This window comes from Cinclus cinclus, chromosome 2, assembly GCF_963662255.1.
Source record: "Cinclus cinclus chromosome 2, bCinCin1.1, whole genome shotgun sequence".
NCBI lineage: Eukaryota > Metazoa > Chordata > Aves > Passeriformes > Cinclidae > Cinclus > Cinclus cinclus.
In genome coordinates, this window is record NC_085047.1 from 14842973 (window position 1) to 14862732 (window position 19760).

General features: G+C 42.4%; 1 protein-coding gene across 8 annotated transcripts in view; it reads right to left on the reverse strand.

Moving 5' to 3' along the window:
- Positions 1-11690: 11690 nt before the first annotated feature.
- APP (amyloid beta precursor protein) overlaps positions 11691-19760 on the reverse strand; it is a 160118-nt gene continuing 152048 nt past the window's right edge. For all 8 annotated transcript variants that reach the window (XM_062515348.1, XM_062515346.1, XM_062515345.1 and 5 more), the window contains 3 exons: positions 19655-19755; positions 16663-16809; positions 11691-11956 (listed from right to left, as the gene is read on the reverse strand). In XM_062515348.1, coding sequence (XP_062371332.1) covers positions 11855-11956; positions 16663-16809; positions 19655-19755 — 350 coding nt within the window. In that variant the 3' untranslated portion in view covers positions 11691-11854. The remainder of the gene's footprint in view (positions 11957-16662; positions 16810-19654; positions 19756-19760) is intronic.

Below are 19760 nucleotides of genomic sequence, written 5' to 3' on the forward strand. Positions count from 1 at the left end.
TAATTACGCATTAGCAAAATGCTGAAGACTTTATTATGCTTATTACAAAATAGTTTAGTCAAACCATATGGAGCCATTTAAAATGTCATTTGGCTAACACTGACTTACTTACACTGTGCGTATATTTAGTGCTTATTATAATTTTAGAGTGAGACACGTCTTTTTTTTAATGAGGTTGACTGTGAAGTATAAGCCTATTTTTATTATGGCCTTTGACTTGCAACATTTCTTGAGTTGTGTAGTCAAATTTGAATTTTAAATATGAAGGTCCAAGGTAATGAGAATTTTGTGTATTTCATAAAGCTCTGTGGAGCTGCAGACTTTAAAGAGCTCTAAATTATTTCAAAATAGCAATAATAGTAACATTTTCCATCTTCACAAAAAGCAAGAGAATTTTTTTTATTAGCTGTGTTTGTGATTTTACATACTGAAGGGCTAAGACAGGGAATTTACTGGGGAAAAAGTGAATCTCTATGATGCTTTCTGAGCATCATAAAATCCCAACTCCTGTTGTCTTACCTGCACACAGGCACTGAATTTTGAACAAGTATGTATTTTAGGTATGGTAACGTGGTAAGATTTCTGACACAGAAATAAGTGTGCTATGCAAGCGGCTTGGGATTTTTAAGGGGTAATTTTATTATCAGAAAAACCCAATATAATATTTTGCTCTGTATCAGCCACAGCAGCATTTGGGATTTAATTTGTGCTGCTGATGGACAGGACTAATCTGACAGTGCCTGCCCAACCACAGAATCACAACCAGGCTGTGTCCATGTGACTGAAGCTGAGCACAGCAAAGTGAGATGGGAGTGGACCTTCAAGGTCTTGAAATAGAGGCAGAGAAGAACGCATAATATACTAAAGTCACAGGATCTAGCATTGCTCCAGCACATGTTTCAAATGCACAGGAGTGTGAAAGCTGCAGAATGCTCCTTCTTCCAACTAAACTTGTTACAGCTCTCACACAGAGCTACCAAAGCTGTGTGCCAGGGGTCAGAATTTTGGGCTGATCAGTGGAAGACTGATGTACATAAAAGCTGTGGGTTGGGTGTTTCTTTTAATATGTTTGGTTCCCAAGCCTCAAGTGAGGTCTTACAGTCAGGATAATAATTGGAAAGTGTTTTAGAGCAAACCAGCAAGAAAAACAGAGGATGTGAGTGTTTATTCCATATCCTCAGGGCTTCAGAGCTCTTTCTCTGCTTCTTCAGAGTAGGGCAATAAATCCTTTTCAGAAAGTAGGTTTGTATGTCTCCACCTTCCAAAACTGTGCAAGGTCTACTTTCCTGCTCATAAAATACAGTTAGGGTTTTTGCTCACTCTTTATGATCACCTTAAAGGAAGTCCTCATGACCACCTTACAGGAACCTTTTAAGTCTCTTTTTTTCCTCCCAGGCTCAGTTAACTTGAAGCCACGAGATGGCACAAGCTGAGCAGAAGACCCCCCCCTTCCCTGTGCTGACCCTGTATAGCCAGCTGCTGTGCTGCAGAAAATGGGAAAAGCATGTTTGTGACCTCTGCAGTGGAAGGTTTGAGCCATCTTGTGCTGCATGTGCTGAGGAAGTCTCCTGTCACTGGGTTTGTCACTAGAAAATAGAAACTGTGATGAGATTAACTAATTCTTCATACCCTGGAGTCATAAAGAGCTGTATCTCTTCATTATGGTGCATTGTATGGACCCTACTTGGTAGGTGGGCATGGGACTGAGCCCACACTTCAGGAGAGGTGAGCAAACAAACTGGTTTCCTTGACTTCCTGAAGTGTGGTGGGAAGGGTGGGCACTGCCTGGGCTCATAGGCTCTGTGCATTTCCTCTGTTCCAGGAGCAGTCATGTCAAATCACAGGCATCTTCCCAGAATGGGTCTCATGTGGTTTTGCTGCAAAGGCAGAAGTGATTTACAGACTTTAGCTTGGGGTGGCAAGATGGGTGAGCGGGGCATGAGAGCTCACTGAACTACAGCCCACTGCCTCCACCAGGATCTGAGGCTAAGTGTACACAGGCTGGTCTTTTCTAACTGTGACAATCAGCCATCCCATATATTTCTAATTGCTATTTTTTTAATGTGGTTTTACCAGGAGAAGTTCAAAATGCCACAGTGCTGAGATTACTTCTCTGTCTGGAATGCTGAAGCCACCTTCAATCTTCATTTACACTGTTTAGCTTAACAATGAGGCCAGTAGCAATGTAACTAGAATCATACCAAATCCTGACTTTAATACAGACAGAAGGCTAGAGAACATGGGAGTTTTGAGGAATCCACAAAATAATCATTCTGTTTTGCATTATGTTGTTTAATCACTATGTTTAACATTGTATTATTTTATCAAAGTTATGCTCAAAATGAATGATTCAGTCCTTTGGGCAGGACTGGTGTAAATGTTTAAAGTTTACTCATTAAAGAGTTTATTATCAGACATGTCACTCTCCTAAAAGCACTGGGTTTAACTCTAATGATTCTGTGCCACAGAATTGATTCTGCATTAAAATGTCAATGAAGGCCAGTAGCAGTTGTCTTGGCTAGACACACTCTGCTTTGGTATTTCTGTTATATGGAGCATGTACATTGCTGAATCCCATCAAAGTCCCACCTTGCAAGGCCATGTTCTAGATGGGCCTATCTGAACCAGGCATTGTGGATGTTAAATCTTCTCCAAGGTTAGTACCAGCTAGCATGCACTCAGCCACAGAAACACGGAATTGTTGAGGCTGGAAAACACTTTTGAGATCACAGAGTCCAACTGTATCTCCCCAGTACTACCAAGGCCACCCCTAACCCATGTCCCCAGCTGCCACATCTACACATCTGTTAAATCCCTCCAGGGGTGGGGACTCCACCATTTCCTGGGCAGCCTGAGCCAGGCCTTGGCTTGGCAACCCTTCCAGCAAAGGAATTTTTCCTAAATTCCATCCCACATCCCATGGTACAGCTTGAGGCAATTTCCTCTTACTGCTTGGGAAGAGAGACCAGCACACTTGCTCCACCCTCAAGCAGCTGTAGAGAGCAATAAGGTACCCCAAGATTCCTTTTTCTCCAGGCTGAACACTCTCAGCTCCCCCAGCTGCTCTTCACAAGGCTTGTATTGTTCCCCTTCCCCAGTTATGTTGCCCTTCTCTGGACATGCTCCAGCACCCCAGTGTTCTTCTTAAAGTGAGACATCTGGACAAAGTGAGACATCTGGAGTAGAACACAGTGGATATCTAGGAACCTCTTACACCCTTCCCCAGCTTTCCGTTTTTTGATCACCATGGCAAGCAGGACACTAGGCTTAGGTGGACCTTGGCTCTGACACTCTATATCCATCTGCTATTCCATGTTTCTTTAGGTTGATCATGCCAGTACTATGCAGTGCCAATCAGAATTTTCTCTCTCTACTTTGTGACTCCACTGGTGTGTCCTACACCCTTTGGAAGGTGCTCTGTTCTCTGCTTAGGGAACTGAATATGCACTGGAAAGGGTCACAGCGGGGATGTTGTTGTTTCTGGATAAACTGCAGACTGAAAATAGAATTTTCATCACGGATGAAATTGTCTTTGTGGCTCCCAGTGCTTCCTCCTCTCAGAAGAGACTGTGAGTTGCTCCACTCTATGTGAGCACATGAAAATTTAGTGTGCCCCAGTGTCAGCACACCTTTGATAGAGGATGTCCTGACACCTTCTCTGCACCAGGCTAGAACTGCAGCATTAGGGCTGTTCTGGGCAAGCAGCAGAGAGAGGCTTGGCCAGTCCTCCTTGGGGGGAGAACAGCTCTTCTTTGAGGTCTGTCATCAGCTTGCTCCTCTTGACTTCCCCTTCATTTGTGGGGTTTTTAAAAGATAACACTTATCCTGGGGCATTGAGTAGAGAATCTTGTTCTCTGTATTTACGTTTATATAGCTTCTTTTACATCAGTCACATAAAAGTTAGGCTTTGCAAAATGCAGGCTCTTTTGGATACTGAATTTTGGCAGCCCACAGGCTCTCACAGCAGATTTTCTAGGAACTCTATTGTCAGAAACAGCCAAGTGCCTTTGGTTTTTCTGTGCCAGGGAAACAAAAGAAAACTGTATTATACAATTTTGTACAGGCAATAGGGTACAAATTGTATTTAAAAAAAAAGACTTGGCTAATTGCAGCTATTGCTTTTATTGCTATTTTTAATGCCACTTCTGGGGAGACTTTATGCTGTTGCATACTGTTGCAAACAAGGGGTTTCTACTGAAGGCATCTGCAAGGAAGGTGAAGATTTATTTTTTTTTTGTAGCATTGTGTCAAGACTGCCCTGTCTCCAACAGACCAGGGACTTTCATCCTGACTCCCCAGGTGCTAAACCCAGATGCTAAATCAACATCCCATATCCATCCCTTACAGTGCCAATAAGCACATTTCCCCAGTGGGTCAATGGGCAGCCAAGGTGTCAGGCACAGAGTAGGATTCCAGCCTCCACTGCAGCTGGTGTGATTCTGTGACACCAGACTTGTCAGGAGTGGGATGGATCCTGGCTAACATGAAACACTGGTGCACTCCTGAGTAGCCTGAACCTTACAGACACATCCTTGGCTGTGCCCTGGGCCAGGAACGCTCGGTGGAGGAGCAGAGTTCAATGTGGTTGGCGTGGGCTGTCACAGCCACACAGCAGGCCAGACACAGGGCTTGGAATTCTCCCTCCAGGCAACCCCAAATGACTGCCCTGGGTCTGCAGTTTCATCCCAGCTAGGTATGGGAGCACAGCCTCCAGCTCTTCCCCAAGAAGCAGCCGGTCCACATACACAAAAAAAACCTTAAAAATAAACCACTCTCTTTTTTTTTTTTTTTCATAAAACAGGTTGAGAGATAGGGCTGTTGAAAGGAAAATAAACATCACTTCCTCAGTTGGTTTAGGGTTGTGAGAAATGAAGCCCACTACTCTGTTAAAATTCAAAGAAAATTTAATAAAGGACAATAGGGGACAAAGTCAATAAGGCAAAAGGAGCAGCACTGGGTGCTTTGCTGCAGCCAGAGGCTGAACCACTGAAGACAGCAACTCCCCTTATATGCCCTGGGTATGGCAACAGGCAAATACATATTCATAATTAGTCATACATAATCCAACATTTCAACATAGTTCCTCCTCCGTCCCACCTTTTTGGAGTATGTGCAGTGGTCCTAGCTGGTTTTGATTTCTTAATTGGTTAAATGTTAACCTTACAACAACTCTTCACCAACACTGGTATTACAGTACAACGTTCACATTAAAAGAACTCTAAACTTCAGCAAAACTTCTCTTGCAAAAGTCAACATTATAAAACACGTAGTATTCACTCTAGCAATTGTGAAAGCCAACACTGTAATATATTTATTACAGGTTTGGGTTTTTGTTTTTTTTTTTCTTCTCAAGGGGCTCTAAAAGTCAAATTAAGATTCCAGAGCTCAGTTGCCTTCCAGGCAGGGACTGCTGCTGGGCATAGCTTGAGTTTTCTCTCATCTCTGCAGTAGCTGGAGAGACGCAGACCTTTCTCCATAAACCCTTCTTAGAGGAGCAACATGTGGGGTAAATAGGATTTTGCCTCTTTCTTCCAAGCCCTCTCATCCTAAGTAAATGGAAAAAAGATCCTGTGCTTGAAACACACCCCAGAGCTATAGCCTGAAGCAGTGCTTAAAAACAGTTAGATGGACTCGGTGTGGGACTCAAGATAACCATAACACATAAACATAACCTGTTTTGGACCAGCAGCAATGTCACAGCTATTTCAAGTGTCTGCTTCCTGCAGGTGCTGGTCAGCCCCTGCTGAGGTGTTTGTTGTGTGCCAGCTAGTTTTCTTCCTTTATTTCTCTCTCTTTCATTTATTTATTAATCAGCAGCATTTTAAAAGACCAGTTGTCTTGGTTTTGGAGATAAATTTCGGGAGAAAAGGCCCTGGGATGAGCATTTCCTCTAAAGAGAAGAGCTTAAAAAACTCCCTTCCTTTTCCTCTGCCAATGAGAGAAATTGATACCAGTGAGTGAAAGTGAAAAAGTTAATTAACAAAACAACAAAAAATAAAAGCCCAAACCAAACCAACCAAATAAAAAAAAAAACAAAAAAAAACCCCAAAACAAAAAAAAAACCCTAAAAAAAACCACCCCCCCCCAAAAAAAAAGGAAAAAAAGAAAAAAAAAGGGGGGGTGATGCATGTGCCCACAATACACAGGAAAGAACTGAATAAATGCTAGATATGAACTCCCAGAACTTACTCTCCATCACCCACTCACACACCCCCACAGCAGAGCAACAAGAAAAACCACCTCAAAAATGCCCAGGAAGAAAAACACACGGGCTGAGTGTGTAGCCTGGAAAACAAAATTGTGAGTGTTGCCTTTTGTCTGCGGGAAGGAAAGAGGAGCTCACAGAGCAGCCCAGAGCAGAGCAGATGGGAAACCTGCTGAATTTCTGGGGTGGGTCTCCTCCTCACAGCAGCCCAAGTTGGTGGATTTTAATGTCCTTTCTTGTGTTGGTTCAGCTCCTTCAAGGTTCAGGGCTCAGGGTTCAGGGTTCCAGGGTTCAGGGCTCCCTGGACAGGCCGAAAAGAAAAACAAGCAAAGCCAAAAAGAGCACAAGGGGACAAAAAACCCAAAAAGCTGCCAGAAAGATTCCCAGTACAGCCTCCAAGCTAGGGGAAGCGAAAAAATTGCTTACTTAAAGCAAGCAAACACCCCCTTCCCCCCCTAAATCCAACAAAAGTAATGATGCAGCATCCCCAGTCCATCCTGTCCGGAGAGAGAGATTGGACAGAGCCTGTGCCCAGCGTTCCCAGGCTCTGACACCCTGGGTCATCTAGAAGATATCACAGCCATTTCTGGGCATAAAGCAGATGATTAGGGAATAAAGGATCATCATAAAATCACCCCAAGACACCAATCACCCTTTGACCTAGGTAGTATCCTGTCTGAAACTGCTGTGGATGCTTTTCTCCAATGATCTTCCTTAGAGAAACTAGGCTGCAAACAAAGAATCACAGAATTGTCAGGGGTGGAAGGGAACCCTGGAGATCACCCAGTCCAACATCCCTGCCCAGGCAGGGCCACCTTGAGCAGGTGACACAGGAATGTGTCCAGGTGGGTTTGAAATGCCTCCAGAGAGGGAGAACCCAGAACCTCCCCGAGGAGCCTGTTCCAGTACTCTGCCACTCTCCATGGAAAGGTGTTCCTCCTCATGTTGAGGTGGTTCTTCTTGTGTTTTAGTTTATAGCCACTACTCCTCATCCTGTCACTGAGCACCACTGAAAAATCTGGCACCGTCTTCCTGAAAACCTACTTTGAGACATTCTCATGAACTGATGAGATCCCCTCTCAGTCTTCTCCAGACTAAACAGCTCAGCTCCTGTGTCTCCTCACAACAGATACTGAAGACCATACATGGGAAGCAGTAGTTAGGGAGACTTGCTTTCTATGTCAGTGTCCAAATTCAGCTTTAACTAAGAATCCTATTAAAGCCAGAATAATTTATTACTTCGATATAAATCTCAATACTTCTATTTGGAACCTTGAAAGATTTTGCTGTATAGTCAGCCAAATAAATTTCCCAGGATTGTAGAAAGCTGTGGGGAATATTCAGTGCTTGCTTCTTTTAGGAAGGAGGAGGAATAGATAATTGCTGGAAAGCAATGAGAGAGAAGAGCCATCATAGCCTGACTTAATTGAGCCACTCATTTTCAAGTGATGGAAAAAATGAAGAGAAATACAATCACACAGTGTTATTTGTAACCTGTTCTTATGTATCATTAGGGTGTTTTCATGCATGCTGCCTGGAGGCACTTTAACAGCAGCTTGCCTAAATGCCCACAAAATCCATTAGTTTAAACAATAAAAATGAGCCATTTGGCCACACAGTGAAGGCCCTAAAATTGCTTTGATAAGTGCAGATACAATGAGGATGGAGACTGGAGCTGTGCAAAGATCATGAGAGACCTAGAGGAAAATACAGCTGCTGTGAGGCATTGTCTGCAAAGGAACACAAAGCCTCGGTTTGCTTTTCCTAGAACACCATGTAGGCAGAGAAACACAGCATCATCAAGACTGGAAAACACCCTGAAGATCATCATGTACAACCATCAACCCAGTTCCACCATAATCACCCCTAAACCATATCCCCAAATGTTTGTTCTCCAGTTTGATTTGGAGACAGATATTGAATGCAGGGCATGGCACAGTTTTAGGGTGGCTCCACTACTATGTGCCTGAAAATGTCTGAAGCTTCACCTTGCACCTGGTACTCATTAACCTGAGCGAACCGACGCAAGCCAGCCAAAGCAGGACCACCAGCATCCCCCAAGAGCTGAGGAGGCTTGGGCTGGCCCTCATCCCTGCCTGGCACCACCCTTGCTTGCCATGGACCACCCTCACCAGCTCTGCTGATGAACCTGCAGTGTAAACACTCTCTAACCACCTTCTCTTGAAATGGACAGGCTAGAAAACTTATCCTATTTAATCCTTCTGTCAGCTCAACAGACAGGGCTATTTTTATTTTATCTATTCCCCAACCTCTCCAAAAGTAATTTCCTCAGGGCTGGGAATAGCATTTTGTTTCCATCCTATGGCTGCATGCAGTGGTCCTGCCTGGTTTATTGCTGAAGAGGGTGATACCCTATCAATACCACACTTGGAAGCGAGACGTTCACCTACTGTCCTGTCTGCTTTTCTACTTTATGAGCCTGTCAAACTGTTTTTGTTCATACCTAATATAATTTTTCCACAATAAGGAACTTGCATGGCTACAGGTGGGCAGGATGCTGCCACTATTACCTGGAAATATCAGCTTCCAGAGTTGGAGCAGCTGTGGGAGGGTTTCTATTGAAGTTTTGGGAACTTTGTTCACACCCTGTGCATTCCATGCATGTCACGGTGTGCATTTATTGCCTTTCTTTCAGGAGAATGTGTGAGGAGGGAATCATAAAACCTGATCACTTAATCAGTGCATAAAACAGCGATTTATTAACAGCCCGTGCACAAGTAGCAAGAGCAGCACCAGCATCTCACTGGACTCATAACCCCACACCAGGAGGCTTGATTGTCTGGGAATTAGTGTTCAAAGCAATTGCACTTTTCTATAACTGGGATTGCGTGGGATTATGGTATTATAAATGGGATTTACTCTGACAGGCCAGTGGCTCTCTGTATCTTACAGATTACTCCATCTTCCTCTAAAAGGAATTTTGGTAATACCTCTTTAATGAGACTAGGCTAAATTGAATTACATTCTGCCTTCCCCCTGAAGTGGGATCTTCTTCTATACTAGACATGCACACAGAAGACAGACTTACATACCTCCCTCTAGGTGATATGTATAACTTATATAACAACACCTACACAAAGAGACACAAGCTTAAACCTAAATATTTGCAAAAGAAAAATATTTCTTGTTTTTGAGCAGTTTGGGGCCTGAAAGCCTCTGCTGGTCATCACACATTATTCTGGCCCAACCAGCTCAGTTTTAAAACTGGAGAAGGTAAATCCTCTGGGGGTATTTTGTAAGCTTTTTGTAACACACTGGTACTCCTGACCCTGCAAATAACACCAATCGCTTCCAGTGCTCTGATCCCTTGAGAAGCATTCCCTTGCCACAGTAGGGATGGAAGACCCAAGGGAACAAACACTTGGTTGGTAACAGGCAATGGGAAGCTCTGCAGTTTTTCCCACTACTGGTTCAAAGTAGTAGGTGCCACCACCTCATCATCCTGAATCTCCACAGAGATGGCTTCTAAAACTCCGTGACCTGGTTGTTCCCTCACTGACTGAACACCTTTCCTGGCAAGTCTGCCAGCATGGCTGTGTTTCAGGCCAGCAGGTGAATTACCTGAACAGATGAGGTTTTGTGTAAGATTGTTGATGGGGAAGGACCAGTGAGTAACAGGACTGGAAACTATTGTTTTCTCCTAGTAGAATTTGGGAGTGACTCAGCTATTTGCTTGAGCTGTGCATCCCCACTGCAGCCCTGCCTCATCTTGCTTGCTGAGACAAAAGCTGCCAGCGAGGCTGAAGAAGAGGCTGCCATGGCTTGCACACAAACTGAGCTGCAAGAGGCTTTCCCTGCAGAGATCCTGCTGTCTTTATTCTGCTCCTAGTTCTTCCCTCAGTCCTGCTTTATCTAACCCGTTCACTGTAGAGAAACAATAATTCGCTTTCTTTTTCACAAGCACACCCCTCCAGTTTTATTCCAGAACCCATTTCCAAGTTCAAACAGAGAAGTCCTTACTTTGGGCTGGGTACAAAAGCCATCTTGAAGATCCCCAGGTTCATTTGCCCCCTGTGCTCTCATCTGTCTTGGCAGCTGAGCCCTGTGGTATGAGTTACTGTGCTCTCCCTGTGCCAAAGGAGCACTCCTGGAGGGCCAGGAGCTGAAGGAAGATCTCAGGCAATGGAGAGAACATGCTGGGCTGGAGGTTATGCATCGCAGCTCACCAATAGCTTTGCCCTTTTCCTGCAGGAAAAAATCCTGGTGCTTCAGTCCTACCCTTCCTGGGCACTTGTCATGAGGCAGCAGAGCCAGGCTAGAAGCAGCCTGGGAGGCTCCTCCCCACCTGCACCAGTATAGCACCTTGCAAGGCACGGATCTTGCCAGAAAGCCAGCAGAGGCGTGGGGAGGAGAGAGAAGTTGCTGGTGAATCACTCCAGGGGATGGCCAGGGAAGTGGGAGGTTGGTTAGCCACGCACATCGTGCTCCTCTGCACGAGCAAGGGTGGCTGGTTGGCACAGAAACGCACTACTACAACAGGGCTCCTCCAGGAATGTATTTATTTACATTAAAACACTGTTATACAAACTGAAAGTAAAAGAAGAAAAAAAAAAAAAGACCTGTTAAGAGGGGTAGCTGTGCAAAAGATGGCACTCCCCACTTCCCATCCTGTCTCACTGCTGCCTTCCTTCTGCTCTGGTCCCACTGTCAGTGCTACAATCTCTGTAGGATCCCAAGTCGCTCTCAGTGTGAACACCTATGTATTTTGTTTAAATGGCTTTCAGAACTCTCTGTTTTCTGCCTCCAAAGAAAACTCTTTCCCACACATTCTTTTCTTAATTTATTTATGTAACACAGTGTAGAAAGCTATCAGTTAGTAAGCAATGGCTCTGTACAATCATCCTGCAGAGGACCTCCGTTAATTTTTGGCCAGCAGGCACTTCTTCCCCCAGAAGTGCTCACAATTAACAGGGACTCTTTTTAATAAAATTTTTTTAAGATCAAAAAGATACATGGAAAAGAAAATAAAATTTACCTTTCAATGCTAAAGTGTGCACATAAAACAGGCACAAAGAAACAAATGTGTATTTTCATGATTTCTACATCACTAATACAGCAGGAGCAACAATCCGTACAATAAAATGCAGCTGCAGAGGAAAAGAATTTCAATAACTCATCTGAAATACTTTTTAAAAATGTTGGTTTACTTTAAAATGCATAGTGATCAGAAAATAATGCTCAGCAAAGAGAAGCAGCTAAACCCCACAGACACAGAAAGCATCCCCCATCAATTCTTAAAGCATGTTTCAACTAGGACTTAATTTTTGTCACAAATCACAAGAATAATATACAACTGGCTAAGGAGCTACATGATAAATAATTGGGAAAGAGAATCTATCCATGCACTAGTTAAATACAGCTAACCTCTTTACAGTACACAAAAAACATTCATTAATAATGTAGTGTAAAGACTGAAATGTAAAGAGAAAGAGAGAGAAAATACATTACTGATTTTATTAATTCAAGTTCAGGCATCTACTTGTGTTACAGCACAGCTGTCAAAAGGCGAGAATGAGTAAATAATAAAGCAGAGTGTTTTTCTTTCTTTCCACATTACTCTATAACTGAACACCAATGGGCAGTGAAGCAATTACTCTTCTGTCCAACTCATGAGGCTGCTATGATGTCCTAGTTCTGCATCTGTTCAAAGAACTTGTATGTGGGATTTTCGTAGCCATTTTGCTGCATCTTGGAAAGGTGGCGTTCCTCTGGTGTCACTGCAGCATCCACCTGTCAGGAGAGGGGATAACTGGGGTCACATTCCTGCTTACATCACAGCACACCCTGTGCTTCCCCCCTTCATGGCCATCCAACATACTTTGCACCCTGTGTGTTTGGGCAGAAGACATCCTCTGTCTCACTTTTTGAACAGAAGATGATAACACACCAAGAACAACTCCGCAACTCATTGCTGCAGGACTTGAAAACCAGCTGGCCAAAGCCAGCAATACCAGCTTTGGAATTTGTTGTCTGGCTCAGGAAGCAACTCCCCAAACAAAAAACGGGGATGGAGTTTGCCTCTCACTGCCAGTCCCTCATTAAGAGATTTTTTCCCCACAGTATTTATATCAACATCTGTACTTGAGATCAATTGGGTCTCAAAAGAAAAGAAAAAGCTCACTAAAAAGCTGAAGGCAGTGGCTTGAGTGTGCCTTCTGCCTGCATTGTGCTCCCAGATCTGTCACAGATGTGGTGGTCTCAAAACAAAAAACTAATCTGAAAATTAATTTTAAAACGAGGGTAGCAAGGAAATGCCAGAGCTGCCAGGCACAAAGTGAGCAAAACATCCCATTGCACTCAGGGACCCAGAACTCCTCTACCTCCAAGGCTGAGTTTGGTTCAGTTAAGTGACAAAAAATCTTGACATGTCCGCACTGGTTTAAGTATTTATACTTAACAGAAATTGACCTTTCCTGATTACTTGGAAGACAGGCACAGTATTGATGTCTGATACCAATTTTAAATCTACTCTGCAATACTGGAAATATCTCAGCCTAGTGAGAAGATGTTAATAAGTTGTTCCCTCATACCCTGGAGAAAGACTGAAAGTATGTGCTTAGGACTAACACAGGCTGTTCAGCTTATTTTTGAGCTGTTCTTTCATTGTGGCAGGTTATAACAGAGCACTGAATACCTCTCCCACAATCCCACCAGAAAATGGCTCCTCTCATAGCCATCTCCACTTTACATGCCCTTTTTATTTGCTATTTAAGAAATGGTTCTCTGTATGACACATGCATACAATTACTCAGATGAACTGCTAACCCCAAATCTGATCCATTTTCCTATTTGAGCCCCTTTTTATATCCTGACTCTCAAATTGCATTTTAAATCAACACTGCATCTCCCATCAGATGTGTTTTTCTTACACAATAATTAGACATTTTTGTGAAACATCCAACTTAAAGGTTATATATATATATATATATATGTTTATATATCACTCACAAGCTATTATAAAACTCCTCACAGCTGGGAGCCCTGAGACTTTCATCACCCCTTGACTCCTGTGGGCAAGGGACAGGATGCCAGGCAGAAAGGATCACTGGACTGTGCTGACACTGTGCTCCTTGTGTTTCAAATTCTGCAATATAACTTGGGACTTTTATTACTGCCATTCACAGGCTTTCTTTCTCCTTTCTTTTTAAACTGCACTTGCATGCAGTAATTCTGTTATGCAGCAATCCCCAAAATCCCCTATTTCTTCAACTCCTGTGACATGTTTTTAGGTAGTAAGATCATGGTTAGAGGTCGCTCTTGCATTATCCCCCTTGTTTGAGAAACTGGGGGAGAAGACAGAACAGTTTTTTCTTTTCCCTGGCCTCTCCCTCTCTGAAAGTGACAACCCTTTTCTTCTGAAGGATGTCAAGCTTCCCCTGGCCAGTCCTTGTGCATGTCAAGTGCTCAGCTTGGCTGTCAACAATCATTTTGATCCATCAAGGACAGAAGGACTCTATGGAATTTCACAGCCTATCTCTTCTTCAACCTCCCCTTCCCAAATCCCAGGACATCCTGTACAGCCATGTGCTCAGCAGTCAGGGTGCAGCTGTGTGCTTGCATTTTCAAGAAGGGTCTGCACCAGCTGCTCTGTGTCCCCTGCACTGGCAGCAGGGCTGGGGAGGAATGGGGAGAAGCCCACACCTCACAGTGCTCACCTTTGACACTACCCCCGGGGCTGGGCTGCTTTCTGCTGTTTTACCTGTCCTTTCTAGGGGTTGCCAACTTCTCCCTCCACAAAAATACACCATCTAGATCCATAGGCAGTGAATCTTTGACTGGCAATCCCTCCATGCTATTGCTGTTCAGTAGAGCAGTTTAACAGCAGTAGGGCCTAACAAACCCATTCCATATAGATTTTGTAAAAACGTGCCCAAGGCCTAATTACCACCCTATTTTAACAGCATTCTGCTTCTGCTGAAGTTGTTGAGAACATGGATGTGAAGGCAAGAACAAAGCAGGAACATGGCAAATGTTCTACACTTTATCACCACTATCCCAGAACATCCAGTACTTCTTCAAACCATGAAGTGACAGTCTCACGATTCACAACGAATCCTACTAACAGGTTCTCTTCTAGCATAAAATCAAAACTCAATATGAAGCTCTGGCATTTATGCACCAGGGTTCCATGTGTATCAACACCTGCCCGAGAGCATTTTCATTACTAGGACACATCCCCCACTGGGTTGGGATGCAAAGGAGGGAAATGCCAGAACATGTGCTGGACTTCTGTCTTAAGGCTCCAAACGATACTGAACTCTGTCACTCAGTTTAAGTCTCTCACTCATCTTTGCTTATTAATGACTAGAAAATATGCTAAGTACACAGCATTACCTGCTTGTGAGAAAGAAATTGAGTGAGAGACCACCATAAATTAAAAGGGAATAAAGAAAACCCCAAGGCAGAAGAGATCAAAGAATCGATGAGACACTTGGAAGAAAATCAAGGAGGAGAAAGAGATTAGGAAAAAAAAAAAGGAAGAACAGTAAAAAAGGGCTGACTTTTCAATCCCTTTGCACAATTGTATGGTATCAAAAAATTTTGTTTTGATAAAACCAGTTTCTAGTGGAAGTCCAATACACTCTGAAATATGGCATTTATAGATAAAGAGGATATAGTGAAGCTTCAGCTTGCAGTCTTAGTCAATTTTTTTCTTTTAAAATTTCCCCTTCAGCCTTAAAAATAACTAGTTCTGGTACCTCCTTCCTGTAGCTCTTTGCTGCAGGGTAATCCATCTAACCACCAACCTACACACGTTATCACTCATCCTGACTGTCTTCTATTCTGTTTTATCCATTTTGATGCTACCAAACTCTTCACATTCCTTACAACCTCTGCCCTAGGTACCACTCTGTCAAATGACATGTTTTGACATCTCCTTGTCAGTACATTCCCAAAGCCCCTCACCATCTTAAGAAGCTTTTTGCTCCCCTTATGGAGGTGGCAGAAGCTGAACACAGCACACAAGAGGCGTAGGTGCTCTGGTTCAACACTTCTCTTTTCTATGACGTGATGTCTATTGAAAAAACACCTCAGTCGGGTAGATAACCTCTTGTGAGACTGTTTGCCCACCTATTCCCTTCAGCCATTTCAGTGTCTGCTCCATGATGCAAAGCCCTCCTGTTGTCCCTGCTGGAGGTCCTGCTTCTGTCAGAAAGCAAATGAGCTTTGAACAGGATATCCTCAAAGAGGAGGAGCTGAGACAGTCAGCGGTTGCCCAGTGCACGGCAGATGTGAGAATCCCTGTTATGCCACCTGGTTTCATGGAGAAATTAATCTCCTGCAGATGGCTAGGGTGGGTGCACCCACAAAAAACCTCTTCAAAACATTTGTCGGAGCCCCTGTGTGCACATGTAATAAGGATTTTCAATCTCTCTGTCATTTATTATACTTATTACTTAACTATGTTATACTTAACTATGAAAGTTTTTTTTTCCTGGGGAGGCAGAACAACCTTTGGAACATTTTTATACTCATAACAGGGTAAAAATAACACTTCTAAATAGGACAAGGATATCCATTCTTACAGCTTTAAAAAAAGCTAACAAGATTTTCAATAACTTATTAAAAAATCATAAAGAAATGAGCAAGTACAATAGAGGTGCCTTTTGGGAAGACAAGAACATAGGTGGAACAAGGCCTGTTTTGTAATTTTCCATTATCACTGGGTTAAGTTCACACAGTAACTTCTGCGACACACCAAAGAAGTGGCAAATTAGTTAAAATACACTCAACCAAGCTAGAGCTGATGTACAGTTATTTTTACATCATGTGATTTTGCTATTCCATGCTTTCTGTGCACAGTATACTAGAGGTGGGCTATAGCTAAACAAATTTAATTCACTAAGAATATAACAGCTTATCTTTGAAGATATTTTAGTATTAAACATCAATTGTATATGGCTTTTTTGTTGTTGTCTTTTTTTCTTTTTTGTCCACAATACAAGTGCTACAAAATTTTTATCAACTTAGGCAACAAAAAATCTTGTTTAGAGAACAGAGAGCAGTAAAATACCCGTCTAGGGAAAATCCTTGCAGTGCACAGCACAAGCTACAGGAGGACCAGTCTCAAACATTAAAGCTAAATAAAGAAATTGGTGTGTGAATTCCCAATGGTAAAAACAGTTTTTTTCCTCTTGCACAGTATCTTCTCATTGGCTACTGTCAAATTTCTCATAAAATGAACTTTCACATTATGAAGTTATTGGTCTGGAATAGCTGCAGAAGAAAGTTTTGTGGTCTTACACCCACTTTAACATCGTTTGCATTGTGTCTGCATTTACTAAATAAAGCAAATTGATTCCACGCTGCTGGATGCAACAATGCCAACATAGCCAAAACCACAGTTTCTCCCTTTGTGAATTAATATTCATAGAGCAGTGTGTTGACTATGTTGCACAGGTGACACCAGTTTGTGTTTGGAAGTCTTTTCTTACCTCCACAACCCCATGGTGAATAGATGTGTACTGCTTCTTCTTCAGCATCACCAAAGTAATGACAATCACTGTTGCTATGACTACACCTCCCACCATTAGTCCAATGATGGCACCTTTATTTGAACCCACATCTTCAGCAAAGAACACCTACAAAAGAAAAACAAAGGAAGATGGCTAATAAAAAGCTCACTGAACATTTGACGAACCTGCCCTGCTGCCACAGCAATATAAAGACTATTGAAGCATCAGTAATTAAATAGCACTGCATGTCTTTGTAATTATTCAAACGTGGATTGCTGTGCCACAAAGCTCTGAAAGCTGGAGAGGAGCAATCTGGGACATATACATGGCCTGTGGTGTGGCAGTGCTGTGCTAAAGGGGGACTCAGCTCCATGTTCAGCTTCACGCAGGTCTCAGCTAGTAGCTCCCCTTTGTCCTTGAGTAAGTTAGTCAGGCTAACTGCACAAGTGATAGGCTTGAGTGGAGTAAACCAGGAGCACACACATTTCATTATTTTCACAATACAAACCATGAGTGTGGTCATAAATTTTTATCTGTGGCCTGTTTGGACTACGATGCATTTTCTTGATAAAACAGTAGTGAAGGACCTCTAAGGCTACAGCAAAATTTGCATGCAACCAGCTGGGAGAAAATTCTCACACCAAAGGAGATGAGCCAACAAAAGCTACCACTGATTTAAGTGGCCACCAAGGAGTGCTTCAAGACTTTGCAGGGTAAAGAGAATAAGCTGTATCTGCATCATAGACTTCTGTGAGACCTAGGAGGTAACAGCTGTGTGAAAACCAGAGAAAATCCACTTGAATTTTATACACTGATAAGGCAAAACAGAGGACAACAACATGCTTTATAATAAGACTGGCTTTTATAAGCAGGAGCAGGTATGAAATATGGGTGATTGTTTTCATTGGCCCGTTCCATATTCAAATAATACATAAGATTATTTCACATCTGAGTATATATTACAATCCTTTTGTCTGCATGCCAGTAGCAGGCTATTTTAATTATTACTACTATTAATATTATTCATGTTGTTGTTGTTAGTGTTATTATTTTAAACCAAAATGGGCAAAAAATATTAGAGAATAAATTACATTCACAGAGTTGCACAACTACCTCATGCTGAAAGACTAAATATTTTGACAAGTATTTAACAAAAATGCAGAGGGAAGCAAGAAACCAGCTGAGAATTATAATGAGCTGTATAACATTTGCATTCTTTAATAAACACAACCTTCCTCAGAAAGGTATTAAAGCAGGATGCTCATACTGTTCCTGGTCACAAGCAAGAACTGTGTTAAAACAAAGTTAAAAATTCACTAGAAAGTATTATTGGCATAAGCCAGTGCAACTTAGTAACTTCTTCAATGAATTTTAACAGTCTAGGAACTGAAATTCTATTTCTTATAGTAACAGAATTGCTCATTTGAAGAGCACTGTTAAATGCCCCAGCTAATACACAGGTGCAAGAGAGGAAGGCCTGAAGCACTCGGAGCCATGAAAATCAACTTAATGTACAGTTCCAATGTGAACCTCCATAAAGGAGAAAATAAACGTGATTTCAACCCAATTCAGAGGCCTGCATGTAAAATACAACGTGCGGCAGAATTCAGAGCAATATCCTTAGGAGACTGTTTCAGGAAAGTCTACCATGGCACAGAATGGCAGCACAGACCAAAGTGTTTTCAGCTCCCTGCTTTCGAATTAACGCTAAATGGAGAGGGGCGTTGGGACAGGACACGGAGTGTGGCAGGGAAGCAAAGCCTTGCAAGCACCACTCCAGTACCTGTCAGCAATACTCTGACAACCAGTAACTATTGTGTCTAGTACGTGTTCCTGCAAGTTCCTTCCCTTCTAACACCCTGAACAGGTTTGCTCCATTGGCATGTTTAACCTGCCTGAGCTAAGCACATCAGACTTTCCCAAATTAGTGCTAATGCATTTTGGATTAACTCATCAAATTGGGAATTCTCAGTTCTTGGCATCAAAGAGATGGCATAGTATCTTTTCACAGAGTGATTGTCTAGTTCAAATGCAAATTTGAGTCCCATGTTAATTTTGATTTTCGGCAGTACTTAGCTTTAAGAATATATTAAGAAAAAAAACTTTCACGTTTAATATCAAGGTATTAAAAGCTATGGAACTGAAATCTCATCACATTAATATACCTTTAAAAAGAAGAAACAGAACAAGTTTATAAGTCAAAATTGCTGTCTGGGTTCTTCACTGCTTATGAAGCGAAAAAAGAAGCCTTTAGAAGATGCTCTTCTTACCTACAGTACTTTTGGCTGTCATTTTTATGCTCACAAGAAACACAGTGCAAATGGGGAACAATATTTTGCTCCTACCTGCCTTTCCCCTGTTAACAATAACTTCATATACCTTAGGGACCAAAACACACAGATACAGACAAACACAAACTAAAATGAAGGCCAATGAAGAATCTCCTTTTAACCCAAGCAGCCGTTCTTGTGAAAGGTTATGCTCCATGCATACTTTGCTACCATCTGTTTTGATGGGAAAGGACTATATTCCTGAAATGGTGTCATTCTATTTCTTGATGCATTGTGCTATATGTCTCAAACTCTTTTTCTTGTTTTTTCTAAACTCAGCATTTTCCTGCCTCTGTATCCCTTGTATGATACAGAGAGACCACGAGACAGATGGACTGTGGGACAAGTATTCTCCATTATAAACACATCCAGTGACATGGCAATGCAAGAAAAAAGAACTGCTGGAATTTCCTCTCATGTGAGGTTCAGTGACTTTCCATCCTCTCTGGTGACATTGTTCCAGGTTTACTCTCATTGAAGAAAAAACCAGAAAAATCGTAATCTGTTCACATGACAACTTTTTGTTGGCACTTTCAGCATCCACATCACTCAAGCAAAACATGGCCACAAGTAACTCACTGGTTCAAGATGGAATCAGCATCTCAAAATGCATGCATGGAAAGCACTGTTTGATCACTCACCAGCTTTTGATGATGAACTTCATATCCTGAGTCATGCCGAAACTCTGCATCCATCTTAACCTCAGATATCTCTTCTGTCTTAACATTGGTCAACCCAGAACCTGCA